The sequence below is a fragment of the Loxodonta africana genome, chromosome 8, assembly GCF_030014295.1.
Source record: "Loxodonta africana isolate mLoxAfr1 chromosome 8, mLoxAfr1.hap2, whole genome shotgun sequence".
In the NCBI taxonomy this organism is placed as follows: Eukaryota; Metazoa; Chordata; class Mammalia; order Proboscidea; family Elephantidae; genus Loxodonta; species Loxodonta africana.
Window position 1 is genome coordinate 63203196 of NC_087349.1, and position 25631 is coordinate 63228826.

General features: G+C 38.1%; 1 protein-coding gene across 1 annotated transcript in view; it reads right to left on the minus strand.

The window, feature by feature from the left end:
• Positions 1-25631, minus strand: part of CALCR (calcitonin receptor) — a 41560-nt gene that overhangs the window by 9833 nt on the left and 6096 nt on the right. The window contains exons 3-9 of the mRNA XM_003407144.3: positions 22475-22585; positions 20160-20272; positions 17888-17979; positions 13194-13320; positions 2735-2888; positions 336-396; positions 185-251 (exon numbers count right to left, since the gene is read on the minus strand). Of these exons, the coding sequence (XP_003407192.1) occupies positions 185-251; positions 336-396; positions 2735-2888; positions 13194-13320; positions 17888-17979; positions 20160-20272; positions 22475-22585 (725 nt within the window). The remainder of the gene's footprint in view (positions 1-184; positions 252-335; positions 397-2734; positions 2889-13193; positions 13321-17887; positions 17980-20159; positions 20273-22474; positions 22586-25631) is intronic.

The following is a 25631-nucleotide window of genomic DNA, read 5'->3' on the forward strand; positions in this document are numbered from 1 at the left end:
CCACTTCTGGAAATGTCACAAGACATGTGCGGTATATGCATAGGTGCACTATGCCAGAACTGTTTTACTTAATTTCATCATTTCTGTGCATTATACGCATGAATGAATTATTTATGTGGGTGCATTACTTGCAAAGAAAAATACGGTAATACTGTTAATAATGGATTTAAAAAGCAATTCTCACCACCAGTGCCGCCATGACAGGGCCGTGGATGATGTAAAGCAGATGAGTATCCATACTCAGCCAGCAGCTGGGGAAAAAAAGGGGTGGGGCATGTCAATACAGTGCATATTACTGAAGAATATGTTAACTTAAAAAACCCCATAATACTTACTTGTCATTGAAGTAGAACGCCCGAGTAACAGCATGGATGGTGGTTGGTATCAGTGGGAAGCCTAAAAATGTGAAGAAGTACAAGTTACATCTGGTTTCTTGTTCATGAGTTACATGGGAATACAACTACAGGTGTGTGGAAAACTGTGCTTTTTATTTGCAAAAATAGCGGCAAATTTAATGTCTCCATCAAGATATTTCCCTGATGTTTTTGCACCAATTATCTTTGGTCAAACCAGATAGAAATGCTCTCAGTTAGAACATCATGTGCTTTCAGAGTATGTGTTTAAGAGCTTCCAGATAATTAAAACCTTTCACAAATTACCCAGAAGGGTAGGTACATTACTACTTTACTATGACTAACACTACCATTGTTATGTTTGCAATAATGATGATGGTGACTGTTAAATGAGACCAGAAAGCCTTTTACTAAGTGTGAACTGAGCTCTCTTCCCAAGAGGAGCTGGGTCACGTTGGAGGAAAATGACCTAGGACAGTGTATAGGAGAGGAAGTTTGATTGCTACTAAAGCCTTAGTTGGTGCTCACACTAACAGGCTTTTTGTTTTTCTGTTTGTTATTACCATGTGCAGCCATCCTGTTTTCTTTTCTTAAGAAACATTTCAGGAAAGCTTCAGGCACCCTCCGTAAAGTCTGATTGCAGAATCTTTATTAAGGCAGCTTAGTATCCACTTGCCCAACTAAACTCGCAGTGCTAGTAAACAATAACTTTGAATTTATAAACAGAATGGTAGAGATGGTTACTGACAAGGTATCCTGCCAGGTCACACCTTTTTTAAAAATAATTTTAATTCTATAAATGTAATCAAGAGTAAAGATGTGATTTTTGTATACAAAAAGATTTTCAGATATGCCCATGTACAATAAAATATTATTTGACTTGATTCAGACATTGTTTATTTTTATTATTATCATCATCATCATATTGAGAAAAGTGTCTCAAAAGTGAATTATACATACACATTTTTTTCCTGTGAATTATATGAAAAAGAGAATGTCTCAGAATATTGAGTTTTCCTCCCATCAGCTTCTAAACCCATGAAGGATATCATTCAATAGGGGGCGCATAAATATTTTACTTATGATCATTACTTACTTTTTGATACAGCCAAACAGCTTGTTTTTTTTTCCCTTTGAATTGCTTATGTGTGTTAAGCAGATGTCCTCACTGAGCTGTCTATGATGATGCCAAAAAATTTTATACCTAATTCACAGTGCATCAGTATGTAAGAGCAGGATAAACTGTTCCTTGCAGAGTACACTCATCTCTACCTAATGTCACAGGCTAGAATAAATTTACAGCCCTTTTTTCCAAGGAAAAATGTTTGAATGTGGCAGACAGGTGTTTTTGAACAGTCAAAACTAGTACAAGAAATGTATCTTCAATTTTATTTCAAAGGAAATAAGTGAAATGGATCCTACAGAAATAGTGTGCATTTTTTTTTTTTTTTTTTATGTATGTGGTGGAATCCCTGGGTGGTGCAAACAGTTAACACACCTGGCTGCTAACCAAAAGGGTGGCAGTTTGAACCTATTCATCCGTGCCTTGAAAGAAATGTCTGGCGATCTACTTGCCAAAAATCAGCAATTGAAAACCCTATGGAGCACAGTTCTACTCTTACACACATGGAGTCACCATAAATTGAAGTCAACTGAACAGCAACTGGCTTTACTGCTTATGTACGTGGTGGTGGGTCTAGAGTGGGGTGGTACTTTCAAGTCTTCTATTGGAAGGCACCTAACAAGCACCAAACATTACCACTGATAATTAAAATTGCTATTATTACTTTATGAAATTGTATTTAGTTGATTCTTGGCATGACAAGCTTTGGTAGTCAAGAAATTATTAAGACTGCATGAGGCTCAGAGGGCAGGGAAAGGAATGATCAGTCTCATATGAAAAGCTGAAGTGAAAAGAACAACAACAACAACAATAAAAGGCTATTTTGATTGCATTCTGGCCTGTTTTGAGGACAAGGAAGAGCAAGAGAACCTAGCCAGGGTGGAGAGGCACGGAATTCAAATGGTCGAATATAGACATGTGATAAATAAAACTGAGGGAGCCCTGTTCAGATTCTGTTTCAATCAGTGAGTGTTTTGCTTCCATCCTTTAGCTAAGCTTGTTTCCTGAAGGCGACTTCATAGTCATACGCCTCCTCTGCACTGACTCTCATGCTCAGCACGGTTCAATCGAGCTTGCTTAAGAGGAAGCCTTGCATTCTGCCAAGCTTTCTAGGAGGCTGAACTCCAGCTCCTGTAACCCATCATTCCTCAAAGGACCTGAGCTTCTGACTCTGTTTGCTGAGACCAAAACTCGAACAAGACTAAACATAAAGACAGAGATAAAGGTGGCTCAAAACTCAGCTGGAAGAAATACATACCCCAGCCCAAGAGGTAATACCACTGCAAGCGCTGTTCCTCGGTGAACATGGATGACACTATGAGTGTGTGCAGATAGATCCCCTCGCAGAGCATCCAGAAGTAGTTGCTTGCCATCATGTACTGGTGGAAAAAATGCAAAACCTTGCAGCTTATCTGTAAGAAAGAAAAGGAGATACTCAGTGGAAGACATGGGCAAGAGCCACCATTTTGAAAAACCGAAAATTTTATGCAGGAATGATGTTTGTCAATTTCACAAGTGAAAACTGTTTATTTGGTGTTTTTTGATTTTATTTTTACTACCTAGTTTCTTCATTCAAAAATGTTTAAATATGATGACAATGATGGCGGTGACTGACACTTGTATAAAGTTTACATTGTGCAGGTACTGTTTAGGCACCTTGTTGTTGCTGTGGTTGTTAGGTGCCATCAAGTCAGTTCTGACTAACAGTGACCCTATGCACACCAGAAAGAAATACTGTCCAGTCCTGCGCCATCTTCACAATCATTACTACGTTTGAGCCCATTGTCAGAGACACTGTGTCAATCCATCCCTTTGAGGGTCTTCCTCTTTTTCACTGACCTTCCACCTACCAAGTATGATGTCCTTCTCCAGGGGATGGTGCCCAATAACATGCCCAAGGTATGCGAGTAAGGTGCTTTACATGTAATAATTTAATCTTCACAACTACCCAATCAGTTGGGTATGATTTATGTCACCATTTTATAGCTGAGGAAACTGAATTATAGTGAGGTTGAGTAATTTACCTATATTACAGGCCAGTAAGTGTTAGAGCTGGGATTCAAACCAGGTAGACTGGCTTGAGAGTCTGGTTTCTTCACTATCTCAACTATGAATGGGAATGAGCCTTGCTCGGGGCTTGGCCTGTGGAAGGTGCTGGGGATTCAGCAGTGAATAATGTACCCAGTGTCTGCTTTCAAAGAGCTTACAGAGAAGCCCTGGTGTGCAGTGGTTAAATGCTCAGCTGTGAGCTGAAGGGTTGGCGGCTCACACCCATCAGCTGCTTCGCAAGAGAGAAAACCAGCCTAGGAAGCCCTATGGGGCAATTCTACTCTGTCAGCTGGGGCTGCTATGAGTTGAAACTTGATAGTACCCAACAAAAACAGACACATATGCAGGCAGTGTGTGGTAAGTGCTAGAGCGGGTTAAGAGTTCCACAGCGGGTTATGGTAATGGGGTTGGAGAGAATGGTGGAGGGAACCAAACCCTCCAGGGGTGGGCAGGATAGATTGCTGAGGGTAGGTTTCTTAGGGTAGATGTATATTTTCCTTGGCTTTCACTTTAAACACACACACACACACACACACACACACACACACACACACACACACACATTATTTTCTAACATGCCAGACTCCCGGAACTGTTTTCCATGGTGGCTACTAGGATTCGGGTAAGAACAGAAAACATCATAAAAGAGAAACTTTTTTCCCCTGGTATAGGTTATGCACTTTGTATGCTGCGTTTGAGTCAATAGGTTCCATGTCCTAGTTTGAATATCTCAACCTCTTAGCTTTTACAATACTTCTGCTAATTCAATTATTATTGATTTCTTGATGGCTTAAAAATAGGCTGAGGGGTAGACTGCAGGAATTCATAAAAATACTTTCATCTTGGTAAACTCCCATGTGGTTATGTCCTTTGAATATAAATACATTTTATTTATGAATTCCTACATGAAGCCCTTGAGAAACACCTGGGCTGCCAGACTGTGACATATTGTGGGTACCAAGAGAAATTTTTAAGATTTAGGTTAAAAGATTCAGCATTGAAGTGCCAAGGCAAGTCTCAATGGCTCCATGGGAGAAAGACATGGCAACCTGTTCCTGTAAAGATTATAGTCTAGGAAACCCTATGGGGCAGTTCTACTCTGTCATATGGAGTTGTTACGAGTCGGAATCACTTGACAACAACAACAACAGGATACTGGTATGGGAGGCCTTAAATAAAATAATTTTCTCTAGGTAGTGGATTTACATGACTCATATTTGGTGGAATACATATTCAATATTTTTAACAATTAAGACTGACTTTTCATTTTCTGAAGCCCAAGAAGAAACTTAGGCTGGAATAAAAATAATAGTCTGTCTCATACATCTCAGGAGTAATCTTTAATTTTTGGTTTACCTATTTCCTTATGATTCTTATTTCTGAAAACACTTCATTGTCATGATTTTCAATTTATCTTAATAATTTCCTGGTATTTAAATGATGTTCAAATAAAATATTTAAAAGTATAGTTGCCTGTCACTTTGGTAGTTTCATTTTGATGATATGCTTGGTTTCCACTCTGTAACAATGGTTTAGGTTTCTCAATCATTTACCCTGCATGAAAATTACCCAGAACTTTTTAAGGACCTTGAACTTAAAAAAAAAAAAATATATATATATATATAATCCATAATCATGTTTTTCTCAAAGGAGAGATTAGAATTTATTTACCAGCTGAATTCAATTACATGCAACACTAAGATGTATGTTTTTTATTGAAGTCCTATTTATGTATATAATTGGAACATTTTTCTAGGAGGGCCTATGTAACAATATCTGTTTAAATAAATATCTTTTTGAAGTCCCTGCCCCCCACCCCTCACTTCAATGAAAAGATCACAAGCCTTTGCCCCAGGTTATGAACGTCCGACTTACCCACAACCTGTAGTTATGAACCAACCCCCATAAAACCTATTACATTAAAAATTCAGGGTACATACAATGTTTCATAATAATAAATGGGTGCTACTTTGCGATGTGCATCAAAATATTATATTATATTATTACTATTGTATTATCATGTTAAAGATGTTTTAGTGTATCTGGAAGTGCTTCTCAAATTTTAGCTTGCTTCAGAATCACCTGGAGGGCTTGTTAAAATGCATATTCCTGGGCCCTAATCACAGAAATTCTGATTCTGCATTTCTGGTGTTAGGCCTGAGACTCTGCCTTTCTAACAAGTATCCAAGTGATGCTGATGGTGTTGGTCCACAGACCACACTTTGAACAGATTTAGGGTATAGAGGGAGTTTCTTCAGTATCTGACCCGTTTTGGTTACTTGCTGGCCTTCCAGCACTGGTCATCATAACCATCAAAGAGCACAGCTTCCTGTTCCAGTGGACTCACAATGCCATGGAGACATCCTGACTTGGATTCAAGCATATAATCAAACTTCCAGAGGAGAAATCATAGGCCTTTTTGGCAAGATGCCAGTGCAGTTGATAAACTGAGGGGCAAAAAGGCCATCATATAAACATGAAAACTGTCAACTTGTACAGTCTTTAAAACCAGGTAAATGAAGTAGAAAAATCCCTCAGTCAGAAAGTGAGCATTAAATAACCTTGAAGTACTGCCGACTTTCTCCAGAGGATTTTAAAGATGGAACATTTTCAATTAAATATGAGTCTGTCACACAATCCCTGATACAGTCACAAAGAAAACGAGCTTGAATCTCTGGAATTGTAGCTGTGACTCAGTTTGTTAAAGAAAAAAAAAAAAAAGGAACTGAAGAGACACAAGTCCCATCTGAGATAAACACATTGGAAGATGCTCCGAAAACTGGGAAAGGAAGCACTCTGAAAGTGCTCAGAAAACAAAGCCAGAGCAAAAGAAAAAGTTGAATACTCTCAGTTCTGACTGATAGAAAAAGAAGCCTGTTAGAAATGTGGTGGGGGCAGAAGTATCAGCTCACTGGTGAGGTGAGCATATTCTATCATTCTTCATTGAGAATCCTCAAGCCATGACTAATTTAGTTATACGCTCTCAGACCTTTTGGTTATTTGTGATCTACAAATGTCTTAGTTGCATGCATTCTGCTTTTACACTCAGTCCCTTTTGGACTGAAGCAGTGTTTTACAAATGCTCTGAATTTCCACTTCTATCCTGTGGAACACAGAATAAACTGGGTGCTACCATGAGAAACCAACAAGTCCTAAAGGCCTAATGACATGTTAGCAACAATAACAAATAAAAACAGCTAACATTTGCGTTTGTTACGTGCCAAACCCTATTTTGTGGATTTTAGGTATATTAGTTCATTTAATCCTCACAACCAGCTCTATTATGATCTCCAGTTTACTCACTGGGAAAGTGAGGCACTGAGAGGTTAAGTAATTCGTCCAAGATTACAGAGTCATCTGTAACTAAGTCAAAGAGCAAGGTTTGAGAACAATGTTACATACCATCAATCCAACTAAGTACAGCAGATATAAAATTGACCACAGCTTTCTAGCAACAAACCAACATACCATAAGGAAGTGTACAAAAACCTCTAGCATCTCAACTGGATGGTCTTCCAGTGAATGCAAATACATAAGAAGTTCTGCACTAAACTCATGACAGCCTTCTCAAAGAAGGAGAAACCAACTGCAAATGATGAGATGAAGATTCTCTATGTCAACCATTTCACAAGATACCATTTTGAAGCCACTGATTTTATGTGCAATGCATTCCACCCAGCTTGGCCAAATGAGAGTCACTGGAAAATCGGTCGATGTAAGTAGTCATGTTGGGCATAAATTACTCTTCAAATCCATATGGGAAAGTAGCCAAGTATAAATAATAAATTAAAAAAGGAAGAAAGAAATCTTCTATAATCTTCTGTACCACATGATCTTGGTTATAAGACCATTTATTAGAGTTGACAGGTAAGTAAAGAAGAGTAGCATGAATGACCAGGGTAGGATACCTCATTCCATTACCACACCTTGGCAATATTCTCTCTGCGTTGTCCCTCAAAACCATCTTACTTTTTCATTCCCAATCTAATTTCTTCCACAGACCAATGAAATAGATAATCCTGTTCTGGTTTTATCTGCCACTGATGTCTCATGTCAAACATCAGCTGTCCCTGTTCTCTCCCTCACATGGATATGCCCTACCTTGCTCTATGCTGCCCTTGGGTTGAGCAGGAAGAGTCCAGCTTCCATGCTGTGCTTTACCATTCTCAAGTTCTGAGGATCCATCCCAAGCTGATCTTCCCGTGCCTGTGACGAAGCCCTGACATACCTCGGTAGCTCAACTGCCCTGAACAATTGAGGTTTAGAAGAAATTGATTTTTGTTTTTCAGAACCTGGGGACCATTCGACTTTACTTATTTAAGAGGCTATGGAAAATGTGTGTCTATTGTTTCAGCTTTTTGAGGTGCAAAGTGCTTAGGTTACCAGTAAAAACCAATCTCCTTGTATTGTCCCTTTCAGACCCAGATAAAAAGTTCAAAGAAAAAATTTTTTTTTTCTAGAAAATGACAAGCACGCTGCCAGCATCCTTTAGATGCAGCAAGAACAATGCTTTTAATTCTGCCTCCTGAATCTCTACAGGAAGATCATTGGATGAGCAGATAGAACAAGAAAATGGAAATTTTAGAAATTATGGAAATGAAGTGTCTGAATGATGCAAATGACAACCGGCAATTTTCACATCACTCAGTAAACTGAGGGTTTATTCAGCCCTTATTTATGCCATGAGTTGGTTTTTTAACTTTTTTTTTTTAAGCACGTGAAGATATAAGATGCTCACCCTTGGCTGTGCAGAAAAGAATCTGCCTAACCATTAAACGCCCAAGAAAAGAAACTACTTTGATGGCAAAGGGGGAAAAGGCCACAAACCCACAGGGGTATCCCACTGAGGATAACGGACACTGCGCATTCTTTTGCTCTCAACAAAAATAAAATAAGCTCTTAGAGAACTAGCGCAACAGCATTTGGGCGGATGCAGCTCCCCTCTTAAGGACAATGTTTTTTCTTTTAATAGATTCCTTTGGGCATTGGGAAGGAAAGTCTTCTTGCCTTTTAACTACTGATCTAGTGACCTGAGAATTGAACCAAAGTGAAAAAATAACCTACAGCTCTGTTTTTAGTTTGCTTGAGGGAGAAAGAGTCTTTAAAAATTATGTATTTATTTATTTATTTTTTAAGGAGACATATGCCTGAATCACAGATAGAAGAAGTGCTGGTGGATGTGTTTTTCTTTAGTTTGGGACCGTCATTATGCTTTCTATATTAGCTGTGATTTCAGCAAATACTTGTAGATCGACAATGTGCCATGATGTCACTTTTCTCAAAATGCTCTTCTGTTTGTCTTCTCTTTCTTGTCTCCACTTTTCTTGGCTAGGATGAACCTCAATCTGATGTTTTCTGGAATGTCAATTTTTCAGGATAAATCAGTACTTCAAATAATTCATTTAAAGTAATGTTATATACATGATTCTGCATGTAACTTAGTAATATATTGACATGGTCCTCAGCTTTTGAATAATATTTTGTCTTTTTTTTTTTTTTTTGAGATAGAGAACTTTACTCCTAGGAAAGATGGGGCTTGGAATTAGCAGTTATGCCTTCTTTCCTAGTTCTTGTTTCTCCCCTTTACATTAAAATCTACTACAATAAGGATAATTTTTGATTCCCGAATTTATAGTTTCAACTGCCATCTACTCACCTTTTGGATGAGAAAAGATATTCAAGAAACTGAGCATCCATGAATGCATTTATAACAAAATACACGTTTTTCAAGGTGAGACACAATGCAAATTTCATCACCTGTGTCTCTCTTGGAGCTAGTAAACACACGGTTTCAAGGATGAATAACATATAAAACATGTCTACTTGAAAGTTCTTTCCTGCTTTTCCTCGAACTAATTTTACTTGGAGAGAGAGAGCAGCATATGCTGTTTGTATATGCAGGGTTAAAACCAAAAAACCCAAACCCGTTGCCGCCAAGTCAATTTCCAACTCATAGTGACCCTACAGGACAAAGTAGAACTGCCCCACAGGGTTTCAAAGGAGCAGCTGGTGGACTTGAATTGCTGACATTTTGGTTAACAGCCGAGTTCTCAATCACCATGCTACCAGGGCTTCCTCATGGAGGGTTAGATAAGAGATTTAATAAAAATCTCATTGGGAAACACTAACTTAAACAGAGAAATACTATTCAAATAGAGAAATTACTAAAAACAAATGACTTAGTTTCTTTCCTCTGGGTGAAATATATGTGTCACAATTTAAAATAACGAAGTCATTTTTGCTGTTTTAGTGGCTTGTTTTTTAGCCTGTACTAGTTCTATGTATTTGTGAGAGGCCCGTTTCCAAATTTTCCTTTATGTAACAGGTGGTTGTGAAGATTGTATCACCGTTAGTCACCACTGAGTTGATTCTGACTCATGGCGACCCCCTGTATGCAGAGTAGAACTGCTCCATAGGGTCTTCAAGGCGGTGACCTGGGTGAGTTCGAACTGCCAACCTTTTGGCTAGTAGTCAAACGCTTAAACATTTGCACTACCAGGGGACTCCTCAAACTTCATCTTATGGAAGACACAGACATCTGGAAACGTCCAGTGGGCACACTGCACCTCCATATGGCTCTATTTGCTATTACAAGTGGCTTTTTATTGGTGACTTGTTCTCATTTTGTCCAGCCTCAGAGGAATATCCCTTGGTAGTGGGTGGTAGTCGGGGAGCTGCAAGGAAGGGCTGGGCTGGCTGGTAGGCAATTAGGAGGCAGCCTGTGTGCTGTGACTGGTGCATGTTTGTCCCTATAATATCCTATGACATTGAAAACATCCAGCAGTGACAACTCTTAAGAGCATTAAGAGCAATTATTGGAGTAACGGGCTTGTTGGGAAAGCCAAGTACAGACTCCTAGGAAGTTATAGGACATAGGAGACAGATTAACACAAATCCTGTAAGCAACTGCTTTCAATAAACGCCCTTTAGAATTTTTAAAAGCTTTATACTTCTTTGAAACTCCACGACAGCCCCTTGAGGGTACGAAGGGCAGTTTTTATTATTCTAATTTGATGGAAGTCAAACGGCTTCTATAAAGGAATAGCAAACTCAGAAGAATCCTGAATTTAGACTATTTAGGGAAGATAACAATTTTTTTTAACAGTCTCTGGGTGGCTCAAATACTTGAAGCATTCGGCTACTAACCAAAAGTTGGCAGTTTGAACCCACCTGGAGGCACCTTAGGAGAAAGGCCTGGTGATCTGCTTCTGAAGAGTCACATCTTTGAGAGCCCTATGGAGCACAGCTCTACGCTGCACAAGTGGCGTCACTACGAGTTGGATTTGACTAGAGAGCAGCGTCCCCCCCATCTTCCCCAGCAAGATAACAGAGTTGGTCCCCCTTCACCGTTACAACCAGAAAGCAACCTGGAGGCATGAGGTATGATTTGGAGACTCCCAAAGGAGAGTTAGGAGAGGGTCTATTCAAGAATTTACAATGTTTCGTGATTTTCTGAGAGCTCTGCTCAGGTCAGTGTGGTTGATTATTTAATGACTTAGCCATTTCCTGGTCTACTTCACATACAGAGTCACTTTCTCAGGGTCTCCACACTTAATGGGAAATGGGAAGCCAAAGTTCTGTGTCTTTTCTGCTGAGAGATGCCTACTTAATTGCTTTTACATCTGTTTTAAACTCAGTGGGGGTCAGTTTCCCTAATTAACTGTGGTGTGCATGTCCAATCATGGACAGAGTCATCGCTTTGGAATGGCTGGGCAGCTTTCTTTAAGAACTCATTTTCTTGAGTAAATAATGACAATCAAGAACACCATGTAGTGCAGAGGAAAGAGGATGGTCTTCTGTGTAAGACAGCTCTGGGTTCAAATCCCAGCTCTAACTATCCATGGCACTGAGGACACTTGCCTGCACTGAATCTCCGTTTCCCCATCTTTAAAAATGGGAGTAATGCACACCACCATCACCACCACTCTCTGAGGTCTTGTGAGGATTAAATTTTTATTAAAATCAGTTGACATTAAAAAAGGAAACTCATTGAGGTAAACCCATTTGGTCACATTATTTTGTAGGAGAGTAAGGCAGGACTTTGTCTATGACTTTAGAAGATGAATTACAATGCCTTTCTGGATATATTAATACTGCGAAACTTGTTAACACTACTGATCCATTAGCAGCCAAATTAAGCTGCTTTCCCATGCCATGGTCACACAGGAGGCATGCTCCAGGCAGATTTCACGCATTTTTGTTGTTGGGTTGGCAGAGCTGTCAAATGCCAGTTTTGAAAGATGAGGCTATCTACAGATGCTTGCAAAACACAGTTTAAGCAGAGAGATAAAAATGAAAATATTCCTTGGCCATTCATTGTGTGCTAGATTGGCTCTGTGTGTCCAGCAAACAGCACTCTTCATTCTGGGCCAAGAGGTGGATCTGTATGTCTGCACCAGGGCTCCCTTGTCCTTTGGTTTCTGGCTGGGCTCTGTCAATGGGGAGCACCAACAAAGACCGGGAGATGACAAGAGAGTGAACAAGGGGTATTTATTCCCCACTCCCTCTCCACAGAGTTGCCACAGGCCCGTTGTTTCTGTAGGGCAACCTCACCACACCATTGTCTCTCTGTCTTTAGGTTCCTATACCATTCTCTCCCCTTGTCCGTTCAGACCACAGGTAGTACAGCCCCCATTGTTACTAGTCCCTGGGTGTTATCCTTACATTTGTATTGTTATTGTTGTTAGGTGCCCTGGAGTCGGCTCCGACTCATAGCAGCCTTATGTATAATAGAGTGAAACATTTGTATTAGGATGAAACATATGAATTTGCCAATTTTGTAGGTCGATTATTGGCAATTCATATCTAGCCTAATAAACAGTCACACTATTAAAGTGTTTCAAATGTCCGATTAAAGTGTGCCAATTGTTTTCTGCCAGATTGTTAACAGATATCCAGAGGGAAAGCTTTATTATTAAAATCAAGTAAGGCAGGTTTAACAAGGTGGTGATAAGGACACAGTTCTGGATTTTTTAAAGCAGAAATATTGCCTGTATTTGTATTCTCTATGTCAGCATAAACCTTTTCAAGTCATGCGGACATTGAACAGGATCATATTTGTATACCTTAGTAGAGTAAATGCACAGGGGCTCATAGCTGACGTGACTGGCCCAAGCCCAGGCTGGCACGCCTGTAGCCCACTAATGACATACTGGGGCTACTGGGAAGCACTGCCTTGTTAACACCTATGGTAAGTGTACTTAGCACGTACTGTGAGCATAGACAATATTGTGTTACCATAGGTGTTAAGTTGCTCCTTGGAAAAGTTCTACTCTGTTCTATAGGGTCGCTATGAGTCGGAATCGACTCGATGGCACTGGGAGAGAGGGAGAGGTGTTAAGAAATTATTGATTAGACATAAAACCTTATGGTTTGTTGTGTGATTTTTATTTGGTAACCCTTTAGCTCTCCTATAGGTTCACTATGAGTCGGAATCGACTTGATAACCATAGGTTTGGTTTTTTGGTTTTAACCCTTTAGCATGTAACAATTACTTCCAAGGACTACATAGAAATGATATGCCTTGCTTAATATAAAACTCACCTGTGGAAGTAAATAGGATTATACATGTTAACTGCTGCTTAGGTCAAACAATAGCACCATGTTCACTCTTTACAGATACTATATCCCTTAAAATAAAACTAAAAACAAAATCATGCAGTACTTACCGGATCGCTTCTCACCAGCTCACCGTTGGGAACTACTTCAACGAGGTGGATGATGATAATCGTCGAGTTCAGCACGTAGGTAAGAAACATGTTCTTGTGCAGGGTAACGCGCTGGCAGCTGAGATTCCTGTGGGCGGGGTGGGGGCGGAGCATAGCAAAGCATAAGCCAATGATAAAATGTTGAAGTACCTGGATAAACCCCACATGGGTAATATTTTAAACATTTCTTTTAACAACAAATGTGAGAACATACAGAAATAAGTGAGGCTGCTCCCATTTCTTAGACCCATCACTACTTTTCTGCCTGATGTTTTAAAATAGTTTTTAAAACCGTTTTCTAGTCACGGCAGCTCAGAGTTTTCACTCCTCAGGGCGACTTCGTCTAATAACTGAAAGAGTGAGCGCTAAAATCACTTTTAATTGTAACAAATGCCATGAAATTAATTAAGAGAAGGATTCCTACAAGAGAAGCCATTAAGTTTTGGGAAATGTTTCGAATGAAAAACCTACAGTTCACTAATGTGATGCAGAAATTGCATGACAAGATGGGGTACCAGGGCATGATCTCAGCACCAAGGCTGCTTGTGACAAAGTATTGAATTCACGTCCTTGACCCATTAAGTCCATGAGATTCACTAAGTCTCCTGATTTCTTCTCTTTACCACCTCTAACCTCTTCTCAGATCTCATATTTCAACAGCATCAACTTGTGGTTCCTCTTCTCCATAGTCTCCTGATGGTGGAGCTCAGACACAAGCAGAGAATTCTAAATAGGCTCAGATCTGATCTCCTTGTGAGGCATTATTGTGGTCTGCATCCTAGAGACCTTTTTGAGTGCTGCTAATTTTTGGTGTTGCCATTTCCAACCTTTTGGGTACTAGGCAATTTGTTGCAATTTTTCATTCCTTCCTCCTTCACCATTAACATATACATATGCATTTGTGTGATTTCTCACATAAACGAACATTATTTTGAATATCTTATTTCACTTTTTTTTTTTTTGAGCCCTTTAGTAGCGCAGTGATTAAGAGCTACAGCTGCCAACCAAAAAGTCAGCAGTCAGAACCCACCAGCCATTCCTTGGAAACCCTATGGGGCAGTTCTACTCTGTCGTATAGGGTCGCTATGAGTCAGAATTGACTTGACGACATCAGGTTTTTTTTTTTTTTAATTCACTTTTTGATGTAACTGGAGATATCCTGCAACATAGCTATGGTAGATTTGGAATGAATAAGAATCTTTTATTTACCATATTTGATCGGGTTACGAAACGTTGAGCATTTCCCTACGTGAAAGCTTAAAACAGTTAATGCTGACAATGACTCATTATAACAACCATTCCTTAAAAAGACTTAAAAATAAAGTAGAAATCTTAAGAATTTTGAAAAGGAAATTCTGGGGAAAAATGAAATATGCAAATTGTCTGTGTTTACCATTTTTTTCCTGTATTTCAAAATCAAAGAAAAGTGAGCTGTCAATTATCTGTAGAAAAAGGTAACTTTAAATTTAAGGAAGGGGGAATCTGTTAGAATATACATTCATTATTCTAGCTACATTTTTCAATTTTTCAGAAAGCCAAGCATTAGTAAATAGTTCATAAGTAATATTTTAAAATTTTCAATTTGCTAATTTTTTTTTTTTAAGCAGGGGTAGCATGCAGAACTTTATCTCCAGGAGGCAGCATATGATAAAGATGAGATTTAGAAAAGAGCTTTCACTCACACACACACACACACACACGCACACACATGTGCATGCATGCACATACACACACTACCATATGGTATCTTGTTTAGCAGTAGAGAAATGTTTTAAATAAACTGATCCTAATTGTTTTTTAGGAGCCCTGATGGCACAGTAGTTAAACACGTGGCTGCTAACCCCAAGGTCAGAGGGTGCGAACCCACCAGCCACTCCGAAGCAGCCTGCTTCTGTAAAGTTTTGCAGTCCTGGAAACCCTATGGAGCATTTCTACTCTGTCCTACAGGGTCAGTATGAGTAGGAATTGACTCGACGGCCACAAGTTTGATTTTTTTGTTAGCTATTTTTATCACACAATGAAACTTGTGAGAGCTGGAACTTTATGGTACTACCTTGTTTTTCTGGGTCTCGCAAGTTTTCTGCCTTTGACAGGGTGCACTCTTACCACTTTTCTATTGCTATCAGTGGAAAATATTTGCGTTTTCCTTCTCTGACAGTTTTCCATCTTACACAGATTTTGGCTTCTGCAGGATTTACTATAGTACTAAAGGTAGGTTGTAATGTTAAGCATTTAAAGGCAAGAAAAATTATTTATATATCATACCCATTTATCTTGCATAAACCCTTAGATATTATAAATGGTGCAGATAACACTGTTGAACCTATGACCTGCCACCTTCCTTATAATCATAATAACACTTCCCAATTCTTACCATGAGGCACATATCTGTGACCTCATTACTGGATTCAACCTGGCTTAGACCAATGAAAACTTGACAGTGGACCAGAAGTAACCTGTATATCATCCTGAGCTATATTTAACTCTGCCAATTTTGGTGCATTTAAAATTTTTAGCATCATTTTCTCTTAAGATTTAAATCACTGAATTTTTTTTCTCTAGGTTGAAGAAGGCATAGAAGCTCAATGCTCTTTTAAAATAGCAAAGACTTTATATACGTTTCTACATTCATTTTCCAATAGCACAGGAAGAATCATTCTTATTTGTTTCAGGGTTACATAACCCTGCTTCCTACTTCCCCTTACATGTAAGAATAAAATCACACTAAGATTAGAGATACACTGTAATGATCTCATTCTGAGCAATATTCCAGGATTTGGAACAAAGTATTGGCAATTCCACAGCCTTCCGTAAATTTCAGTAACTTCGAATTCTTCTGCGGGCCTTCTTAGCCTGCTGGTTTGAGAAGGAACCCGGCAGGGTTACTCCTTTTAATCGAACCTATCAGACACATTTTAGGAGTTTTGAGGGTTTTACAGAGATTACAATGGGGTGATTTGAGTGGGGTATGGGCTCTCATTTTGGGTATAGCTTCTCATTTTGGTTTCATGGAAATTTTATAAAATTGTTCAAATTTTGCAAAATAATTCAACCCTGGGAATGAAGAATTAAGCAAGAAGGTTATGATTACTTTTTGCTCAGGTTTCACACAGACGATGCCATTTAAGTGCATAAATCACAAAAAATTTTAATTGTAATGTTCAGTAAAAATTTTAAGGGTGATACTGAATGTTTGGAATAATATTTTGGGAAAATATTGCTAATTAAAAACAGAAAATTCAGTGAATGATCAGAACTGCCTTTTTTCACAATCACTTTTCATATTTCCAAAATCCAAATGTAAAACAAAAAGTACAACTTAAGGAATCAGGGCATAGGTGAACTTTAAAAGTATCAAATGTCCTTGATATTTTTAGTTTGGGTAGATTTAAGGTTTCTTGAGAACAAGTATAAATATCAGACATAACTTCTTTGGGGTCTCAATATTTAGCAAGTTAGCATGTGTGTTTTTCATATTCCACTTTTTCTCTTGTCGTGTCTGCTCTGCAGAGCATCTAGTTGAGTTTATATCTTTCCATTATTAGATTTAGATTGTAAATCAATGAGACTTGTTTTTCCTTCCCAGATTCAAAACTGCTGTTTGGTAGCTTTTTGGAATTTAGAAAGATTAAGACAAAATCAGTGTTTCCTACAGAATTTCTCCCCACACTCTCTCAAGGGTTTTGCCAGATTATTTAGCTTTGGACTAACTAAAGTTGAATAGGGAGCTCTGTTGGCACAGTGGTTAAGAGCTATAGCTGCTAACCAAAAGGTTGGCAGTTCAAATCCACCAGCCGTTCCTCGGAAACCCTATGGGGCAGTTCTACTCTGTCCTACAGTGTCACTATCAGTCGGAATCGACTTGATGGCAACAGGTTTGTTTTTTCCTTAATACAGTAAGTTATGTAGTCCCACATAGATTATAAATTGTTCCTGAAAAGGAGAATTAACATATTTAATTCCCCTTTATTGTAAAATCAGTATTGATATCAATTTAATCATTTTGCTATAGATAATATAATCAAGGGTATAGGCACAGCCTCAGAATATAAACCTTTGTTGGAATTTTATTTCTCTCAGTATTTTAGAAGATAATTGTGGTTAACAATGCTAGGTTTGCAGGGGCAAAGAATTTACACTTGATGGGTCATCATCGTCTAGAGACTCCTCTTGATCTTGGTTGAGTGAGTCTGAGTCAAGGCCAGAAGAAAGACTCAGTTAGGAGTCATGGTTTTACCAAGCCCACTTTTCTTTTGGCCAAATCCACTTGTGATGCATCTTATAATCTGCTGAGGTTCATTTGGACTTGTTGTCATGGACTCCATGTATTAGAATACAGATAAGGGAAGAAAGAGGACCCTCTCCTGAATACTTAATGGAATCTTAGCTATGTTGCCACAATGTATTTATGGGCTCACAGGACAGTCTCATTTTGGGAAGGAGGCACATTGTTTTTGCAAGCTACCCTAATCCATTCTGTTCTCCTCAAAGATAGGGTTAAAAAGCACATTTTAACTTATTTATTTTTCTTGCTACTGCATGACCTCCAATGTCGCATGTCTCTTGTGATTTGGAGAAGACTCCTATACACACACCCCTGGACAGTTTACCATTTATTTTAGTACCTTAAAGAAGAAAATCAAAAGTGTACTTACTTAAAGTGTACGAAAATCCCCAGTGAAACCACTAAGGCGCAAATCGACAAAGAATGACCCACAATAGCCAGATAGTACAGAGAATACGCATTCTGGGAACAAAAAACAGTTATAAAAACAAAGAGATCAATAAACAATTGTAGCAGAGGCAAAATAGTATCTATTTTTAAATATCAGTGTAAATCAACAAATAGTTTCCTCCCTTGGGAAAAACCTACTAAAATCATAACCTGGACAATTAAATTATTTTTATCCTTACTGATGTCACTTTATGGAAATAAATTGACCTATTTTTAAAGAATGAAGTTACTTGAGATGAATTAAATCTCATTCAGAAATATATTTCACAAGTTGCTTTAAATGAAACTGGAAAACATGATAGTCACGCTTGACTACTAGCTGAAAGGTCAGCAGTTTGAACCCACCCAGAAGCGCCTTGAAAGATAGGTCTGGTAATCTGCTTCTGAACGGTCATAGCCTTGAAAATCTTATGAAGAAGTTCTACTCTGCACACACTGGGCCACCATGAGTCAAAATCACCTTGATAGCAACTAATAACAACAACAATGATGTGTAAGCAGTTCTCTGTAACACACAGGGTCACCATGAGTTGGAATCGATTCCACACAACAGATTTAGTTTTGGTAATGTGTAAGATTAAATCAACAGCTCATAATTTAATTGCCGTCCTTGTGTTATTTCCAAGATTGAGAGTTTTCGCTTTCGTATGTAAATACATTCATATATATATATATATATATATATATATATATATATATATATATATATATATATATTCCACCCCCCCCCCAATCTTTTGTGCCTGCATTTAGTTGGAAGATTTGTGGAAAGAGTTTTGAGAGGAGCCCTGGGTGGTGCAGTGGTAAAGAGCTACAGCTGCTGACCAAAAGGTTGGGAATTTGAATCCACCAGCCACACTCCTTGGAAACTCTTTGGGGCAGTTCTACTGTGTCCTATAGGGTCACTATGAGTCAGAATTGACTTGATGGCAATAGGTTTGGGTTTTCTTGGTTTTAGAGGGGATAGAGGAGAGTTCTGAAGGTCAACTATGATAACATTGAGAATTCTTTGTTTGGACCTGTACTATTTGTAGCCATTCAGTTAGTAGGGTGACTTTTTTTTTTTTTTAAATACTAATCTGCACTCATTCAGAAAATTCCTTACTCAGAGACAAGTCATTTCAATCAGACTTTATTAAGGAAATAGCCCTCCATTAAGACGTAGGCATGTGTTGGATTCTCAGGACTGACTAAACAATTTGTGAAGAGGTAAATTGCTTTGGTGTCTCAGCCAGTGCCTGGCCTCTAAGCTATTTATTCATCTTGGCTTTTTGTTTTTGGTGTTATCCTCTGTTTCATTTTTAATGAAAAGAATTTTTTCTATACTCCAAAAGTTTCTCTACAGCAAACAAAAGCAGTAATGTGCTTCTATTTTTCAACTTAGTAATTATATAGTATACAGGCCTCTTTTTGAAGAAAACAAACAGTTTCTGTTACAGCCACCAGGGTTGCTCAGAGATACCCTGTATGGCTAAACATTGACCAATTATTTCTCTTGATCTGTGGGAAGAGCAGGCTGTTGTAGGCTTATTGATCTCTTCAGATTTCCGGCACATCTGAAGAGACAGAATATCTTCATTCCCCACGCCGCCCCCCCATTGGCTTAAATCAATGTTTCTATGCAGAGATGATATTCAAAACACGTAAGAGCCAGTATGACACCAGTTTAATAAATCAGAATGAACTCCCACTGAAAATAATCTGAACAGCCACACCTTTATTAATGGGCTCAGTAACAATCCCATTCTAAGAGGTTCCTTTAAGGCATGATAATGAAACTCAGGTCACGGCCAGCTGAGGGGGGCAACTGTTAGTTTGCGACTTGTGGAAAATCTGTAGTTTGGGAACTCTTCTAGGAGGAGAGAAATATTAGCGAGCCCCTGGAAATGTTTAATGTCCTGACATCATAGGGAATCATATCGTATTCTCTATTAGACATGATATACCTTGCCGTAAATGCCAAATTTCATACTCTAACGGAGCTCACTTTGCCACCGAGGCTGAACAACAAGTGAAACTCATGATCTTCTCGAATGCCACTTCATAGAGCCCCTAGAACTTACAGGTCATCATCTGATTTTCTTCCATAAAATCTGTTTACTTCTTCGTAGCAGACATTTTAGTTATACGTCCATTTTCATGTATAAATAATGGCATTTTCACCCAATACTGAAATTTAAAAAGGAACCTACCTTCATCTTCTCAGGAGTAAAAGCGTTACACACAGAATAGTTGGACCAGCTTTCATTGTGTTCAGTCTCATCATGCCAATTCCCATATTCATCACAGTATTTTGTAACTATTTCTGTTAATGAAGCATAAGTTATTGTATTAATATCTCAAAGTCCTACAAATGAAAAATAATAAATTATAGCTTAAAAGCCAATCTAAAGTGTAAATCACTTTATAGAACTTGAATTTGAATATAAGTCAATAGAGGCTACCATGAATCATGTATACGTAAGGTGTTTTAATGTGCACTGTCTTATTCTCCTCAGCAGAGCACTGTGAAGCAGGCGTTACTATCTCCATTTTACAAACAAGAACACAAACAGTAAGAGAGGCTATAGAGTTGTAAAAGTCACTAGAAAGTGGGTGAGCCAGGATTTAAACCCAGGTGTCTCAGCCTCCAAACTGCTACTTATACTCTATCTCATATTTTAAACAAACATTATAACTTCTGATTATAGATGGGAACTATGTGAGGAGACCAAGACTATAGTTTTCTTCATTTAGACACAATATTTTTTTATTAAATTAACTATGTGAAACTGCAGTTTTTGTGGGTTAAAGTGGGTAAATATTGGCAATTTCATATGGTTAAATCCAATAGAAAAAAGAAGTCTGAAATTAAGGGATGAATCTAGAAATCACTTTTTTCTGCTTCTCAAAAGATTTCATTTGAATCATCTCTCTCCATCCCACAAAGTTATATCTGAGGTTTATAACTTACTCTTCGCTATTTACTTTCCCAAACATCTCTTAGGTAGTCATCTCTCTGGAGCCGGTTAGTGTAATTTGCTGACTCAGCTGTACTAGCATATTAAAGATATCCATCTTTGCTATGGGCCAGGCACTATGCTAAGCACATTGCAGAATTATCTCCTTTAATATTAATAATGATTCTTTGAGGTAGATATTGGCCTTCTTACTGTATATATGAGGAAGCTGAGGCTTTGAAAATTTAAGTAAATTTCCCTTCCACATCTAGTGAGTAGAAAGGCCAGGGATCAAATCCAGGTCTGCTTAATTGCAAAGCTACTAGAGGGTTATTACGCACTGTATTAAACCCCATAGTTTTGTGACAATTGTACCAGGACTGGAGACAGAAGAAAATTCAATGACCAAATCCTTGGCGTGAAGGTGCAGGCACAGATGAGAATATAAGATGATAGGAATGACATTGGGAGTTAAACTTGGCATAGAAATCAAAGAAGTTTTGACCAAAGGTGTCCTTGTCTTTGGGGTTGATATTTAGCAAAGAGAAGGAAAGCTTGGCACTTTACCACACACCACTAACCAGCATCTCAACAATTCTGTGGTTGCTCGCTGAGATTGAGGGTTTGTTTCCATTTAAAGCTTTCTGTAGGAAAGGGACAAGATAGGGGACTAGGCAAGGCTTCAGGAGACTTGTGGGTCTTTGTCAAATATTCTGAGTATAAATTAAGATAATATGTAGAAAAATGTTTTGAAGAGTAAAATGTGATATTCAATATAAATCATTCCCATATTACTTTTATAACTAAAGTGAATTTGGTGTCATTCATTTACTCAACACACATTTATTGACTGCCCAGGCTGTGTGAGACACAGTGCTGGCTTTTGTATGATCTATTGTAACAGTAGTAGTCTTACTTACTGAGTATATTTTTACAATCTACTATTGGAAGAGCAGTCTGGAAAGTGCCTAGAATTAATGCCTTCTGATTTATTTTCCCATAACACATTGATTGTAGTTTTATATAATTTTTAAGGTTATAAACATTTCCACTGTTCATGTTACACCACCCCAGTATATATAAACTCTAGACCAAGTATCTGTATGTTGTTTTTTTTAGGTGCTGTCAAGTGCTTCTGACACATAGCGACCCTGTTACGCACAACAGAATGAAACACTGCCCGCTCTCGTGTTATCTGCATAAGTCTCTGTGTGAGTCACCAAATTTGAGACAATGCAATTGAAAAACAATTGAATAAATCTGTTCACAGAGTGTTAGAAAAGTTAATTTTATAAACTAGAATTTAAGATCAATGTGCACAGTTGACCAGAAATGTGACTTAAAAAATAAGGACGGCTTAGACTATTTCTACTACTGAGTAATATTAGAATGGGTTGCTATGAGTCAGAATCAACTTGACAGCAACAGGTTTGTTTTTTGTTTTTAGAATGGGCTAAATGCTGTAGAGTATGATTAAGTATGTATATTTCACAACTGTTTCTTATCTCAGAACGATGATAACTCTAAAAGCTTCATAGTAAAATATAAAATTAGAATAAATATTCTACCTGATGAATCAAAGTCTGGAAAATAATCTGGGCAGGTCTTAGTGAGCGTTACACCAGCTGGTGTGTCTTCCCAGCACAGCCATCCATCCCAGGTGCGGTTGCAATACACACCTGGCCATTTAGAAAGATATTAACATTGAAGTCATGTGGATTTAACTGTAGTAAAACATTGATCTCAGGACAATCGTATGGGTAGCTGAACCCTCTACTCCGGCTACGATGGCTCACATTTCAAATAAGCAAAAGTCATTTATGTTGTAAACAAAGCTACAAATACCTTTAGCAAGTCCCTGACCGAATTACCTCATTGGATTATAGGGCTGGCTCTAATCCTACTTTGTAAGAGATTCCAAAGTTGCCCTTATTAAAAAGCAAGTAGCACCAAAGATTGGCTGGCAGAGGTACATTATTCTCTGTTCTTCATTTATTTAATTGTGAGAACATAATTCTGAGGTATAAACTGGTTGTTAATCATATGAATTTTGAACTGGGTTTATTAGTTTTTACTTTCTGAAACTTCATCCGCCATTAAAATATGAAACCAAGAAATTGGATTTAGATTGATTGGTCTTGTAGTTACTGTAAGATATGCTTTTTTCCCCCAACATTATCAGCATAAGGCTTAGAAGAGCAACTCTGTAAGTCAGCATTATGCAAAAAAATTCATGACACTATCTTCAAAATATTAAAAAAAAAAAACCTTAAGGATAGGAACATTTTCAAAGAATGCATTTTTAAAAAACTTCATCAGCATGTAGCATCTAATCTACCCTTTCTTTACGTTCTTAAAAAAAAGTTCAGGAAATGACAAAAGATAACCGAATTTTCTGGAGGAAATTTGCCCTTGGCAATCTGGTTCTCACAACTAAATATGTTATTTGTGAGTCCAGGTTTAAGCTAGACAATGAGGTTACAATTGAAAGTTGTCAAAAATTTTGGAATCCTCAGCAGGATTTAATGGGTGCATAGATGTCCAGCATATCTTATTCTGGGGCTCTCCACTCAGAAATGGAAATACTAAAAGCAACATAACAGCAACAGCAATAAAATAAAGGTATTGTCTTTACCTACAACTAATGGAATTTACATTTTTATAAGATTTTTTTCATTTGTTCTTTAAAAGAAATACATGTCATGTGTATGTTGTCTTTTCTCCAAAAGTTTTCCTTTAAAATATTTCCAGAAATGCTACAAGGAAACTCCTGTGAAGGGTATGCAATATCACATCATCTATGGATAAAAGCTTTATCATTAAAAATACTATATGGCTTTAGAACATATGGATCCTATTAACTATTAACCTTTGAAGGGGCTACCTCTGAGAGCTCTATTCTTTCTTTCTTTCTTATTTTTTTTGAGAATATACATAGCAAAACATATACAATTCAGCCATTTCTACATGCACAGTTCAGTAACATTAATTACATTCCTTGAGTTGTACAAACATTCTCATCCTCCTTTTCTGAGTTGTTCCTTCCAGGTTAAAACAAACTCATTGCCCTCTAAGGTTCCTATCTAATCTTTCGAGTTGCTGTTGTCACTTTGATCCCATATAGATAGTTCTTATAAGGGCATAATGCTCAAGGCAGACATTGTTTTTACTAGCTAAGCTAGACTACTGTTTGGCTTTAAGAAGACTTCAGGAGATATTTTTGGTTTAAGGTTTAAATATTATCTCAGGGCAATAGTTTAGGGGTATATCCAGCCTCCATGGCTCTGGAGAGTCTGGATTCCATGATAATTTCAAATTCTGTTCTGCATTTTCCCCCTTTTGATCAGGATTCTTCAATAGAATCTTTGATCAAAATGTTCAGTAATGGTAGCCAGGCACCATCCAGTTCTTCTGGTCTCATGGCAAAGGAGGCAGTTGCTCCTGGAGGCAATTAGCCACACATTCCATATCCTCCTCCTGTTCCTGACTCTCCTTCTCCCTCTGTTGTTCCAGGCACTATTCTTAATGTAAAAGTGATTCAATTTTCGGTTCAAACTCCTACTGGAGATGTATTTGCAGCCAGTTAATGCACAACATATAAAAAGACTCTTATTAGTTTAGACTTGCACTTTGCTTCTGACAAAAATAATGGTTGGTTTGATCACTTTCTATATTCATCAACATTGGCTCCAAATGGTTTCTCAGTGTTTTCAAAAGTCAAGTTCACACTAAAAGGATAAGGATAGAGGTATTCAAAAGAATGAGCCTCAGGCTTTGAAGGCATTCTTCCCTCCCCCATTCCACCCCCCTGCTTGGGGAAAGAAAAAAGTTTGAACAATGACCAAGACTACAAAGTTCAACCTCCTGAGATGACTAAGATTAAGATGAAGGGGACTGCACTCACTTGGTCTCTGAAAATATCAGTCCCGTGTTTCCATAGTCTCACTTGCTTTAGAGACATGGTTTAACCTTTGGGCGGAGTTGCATCTAATGCCTTAAGTTCTTAATAAACACTGAACCTACTCCAGGCTGAGGGAAAAGTCATGTGCATCTGTCTTCCAATGGACCTTTTTGGTCGTTGTTTAAAGGAAAATGCTAAAAGTAGGAACTACAAATTAAGACTATTTGAAGGCAAATCTTGTGTAGTGACAGAGTATATTTAACTCAACTTTTTTTTTTTTTTTTTTCTATTAAGCAGAGAAAAACAGATTGTTGTAAGGACATACAAGGGTCTACAAAATCCTATTGGGTCTTCTGAAATGTGTGAGGGGACAGGGAAGAGAATTTAAATGCATGTAGCAATATCTGGTCAATGCATCCTCCGTTCTGTTCCTTCTCTGGGCCTGTTAATGCTAATAAAATCTCTAACGCTAATGCTTAGCCTAGAGAATATCTGGGTAGTCACACACAGCAGTCTAGAGAAGGTGATAGACAAACAATATCTACCTATCTTCATCTAATTCCTCTGGAAAATGGGGGTAGAAAGAGAGAAAGAATAGCATGAACTTGCCAACCAATTGACAGTTAAAGGAAGACAGCTGCCTAGTCGACCCAAACAAGACAGAGTTTCGACAAATTTCAGCTAGGGCAAATTCTCTGCTTACCATCTTCTGATTCCCCTTCCTGTCATTTTCCAATTCTACTCCCTCACTCAGGCCTGTATCATCCCTACCTGCCAGGTATGAGTACTGAGTTATTGTAGTAATTTTGCCATAAGAGTACATG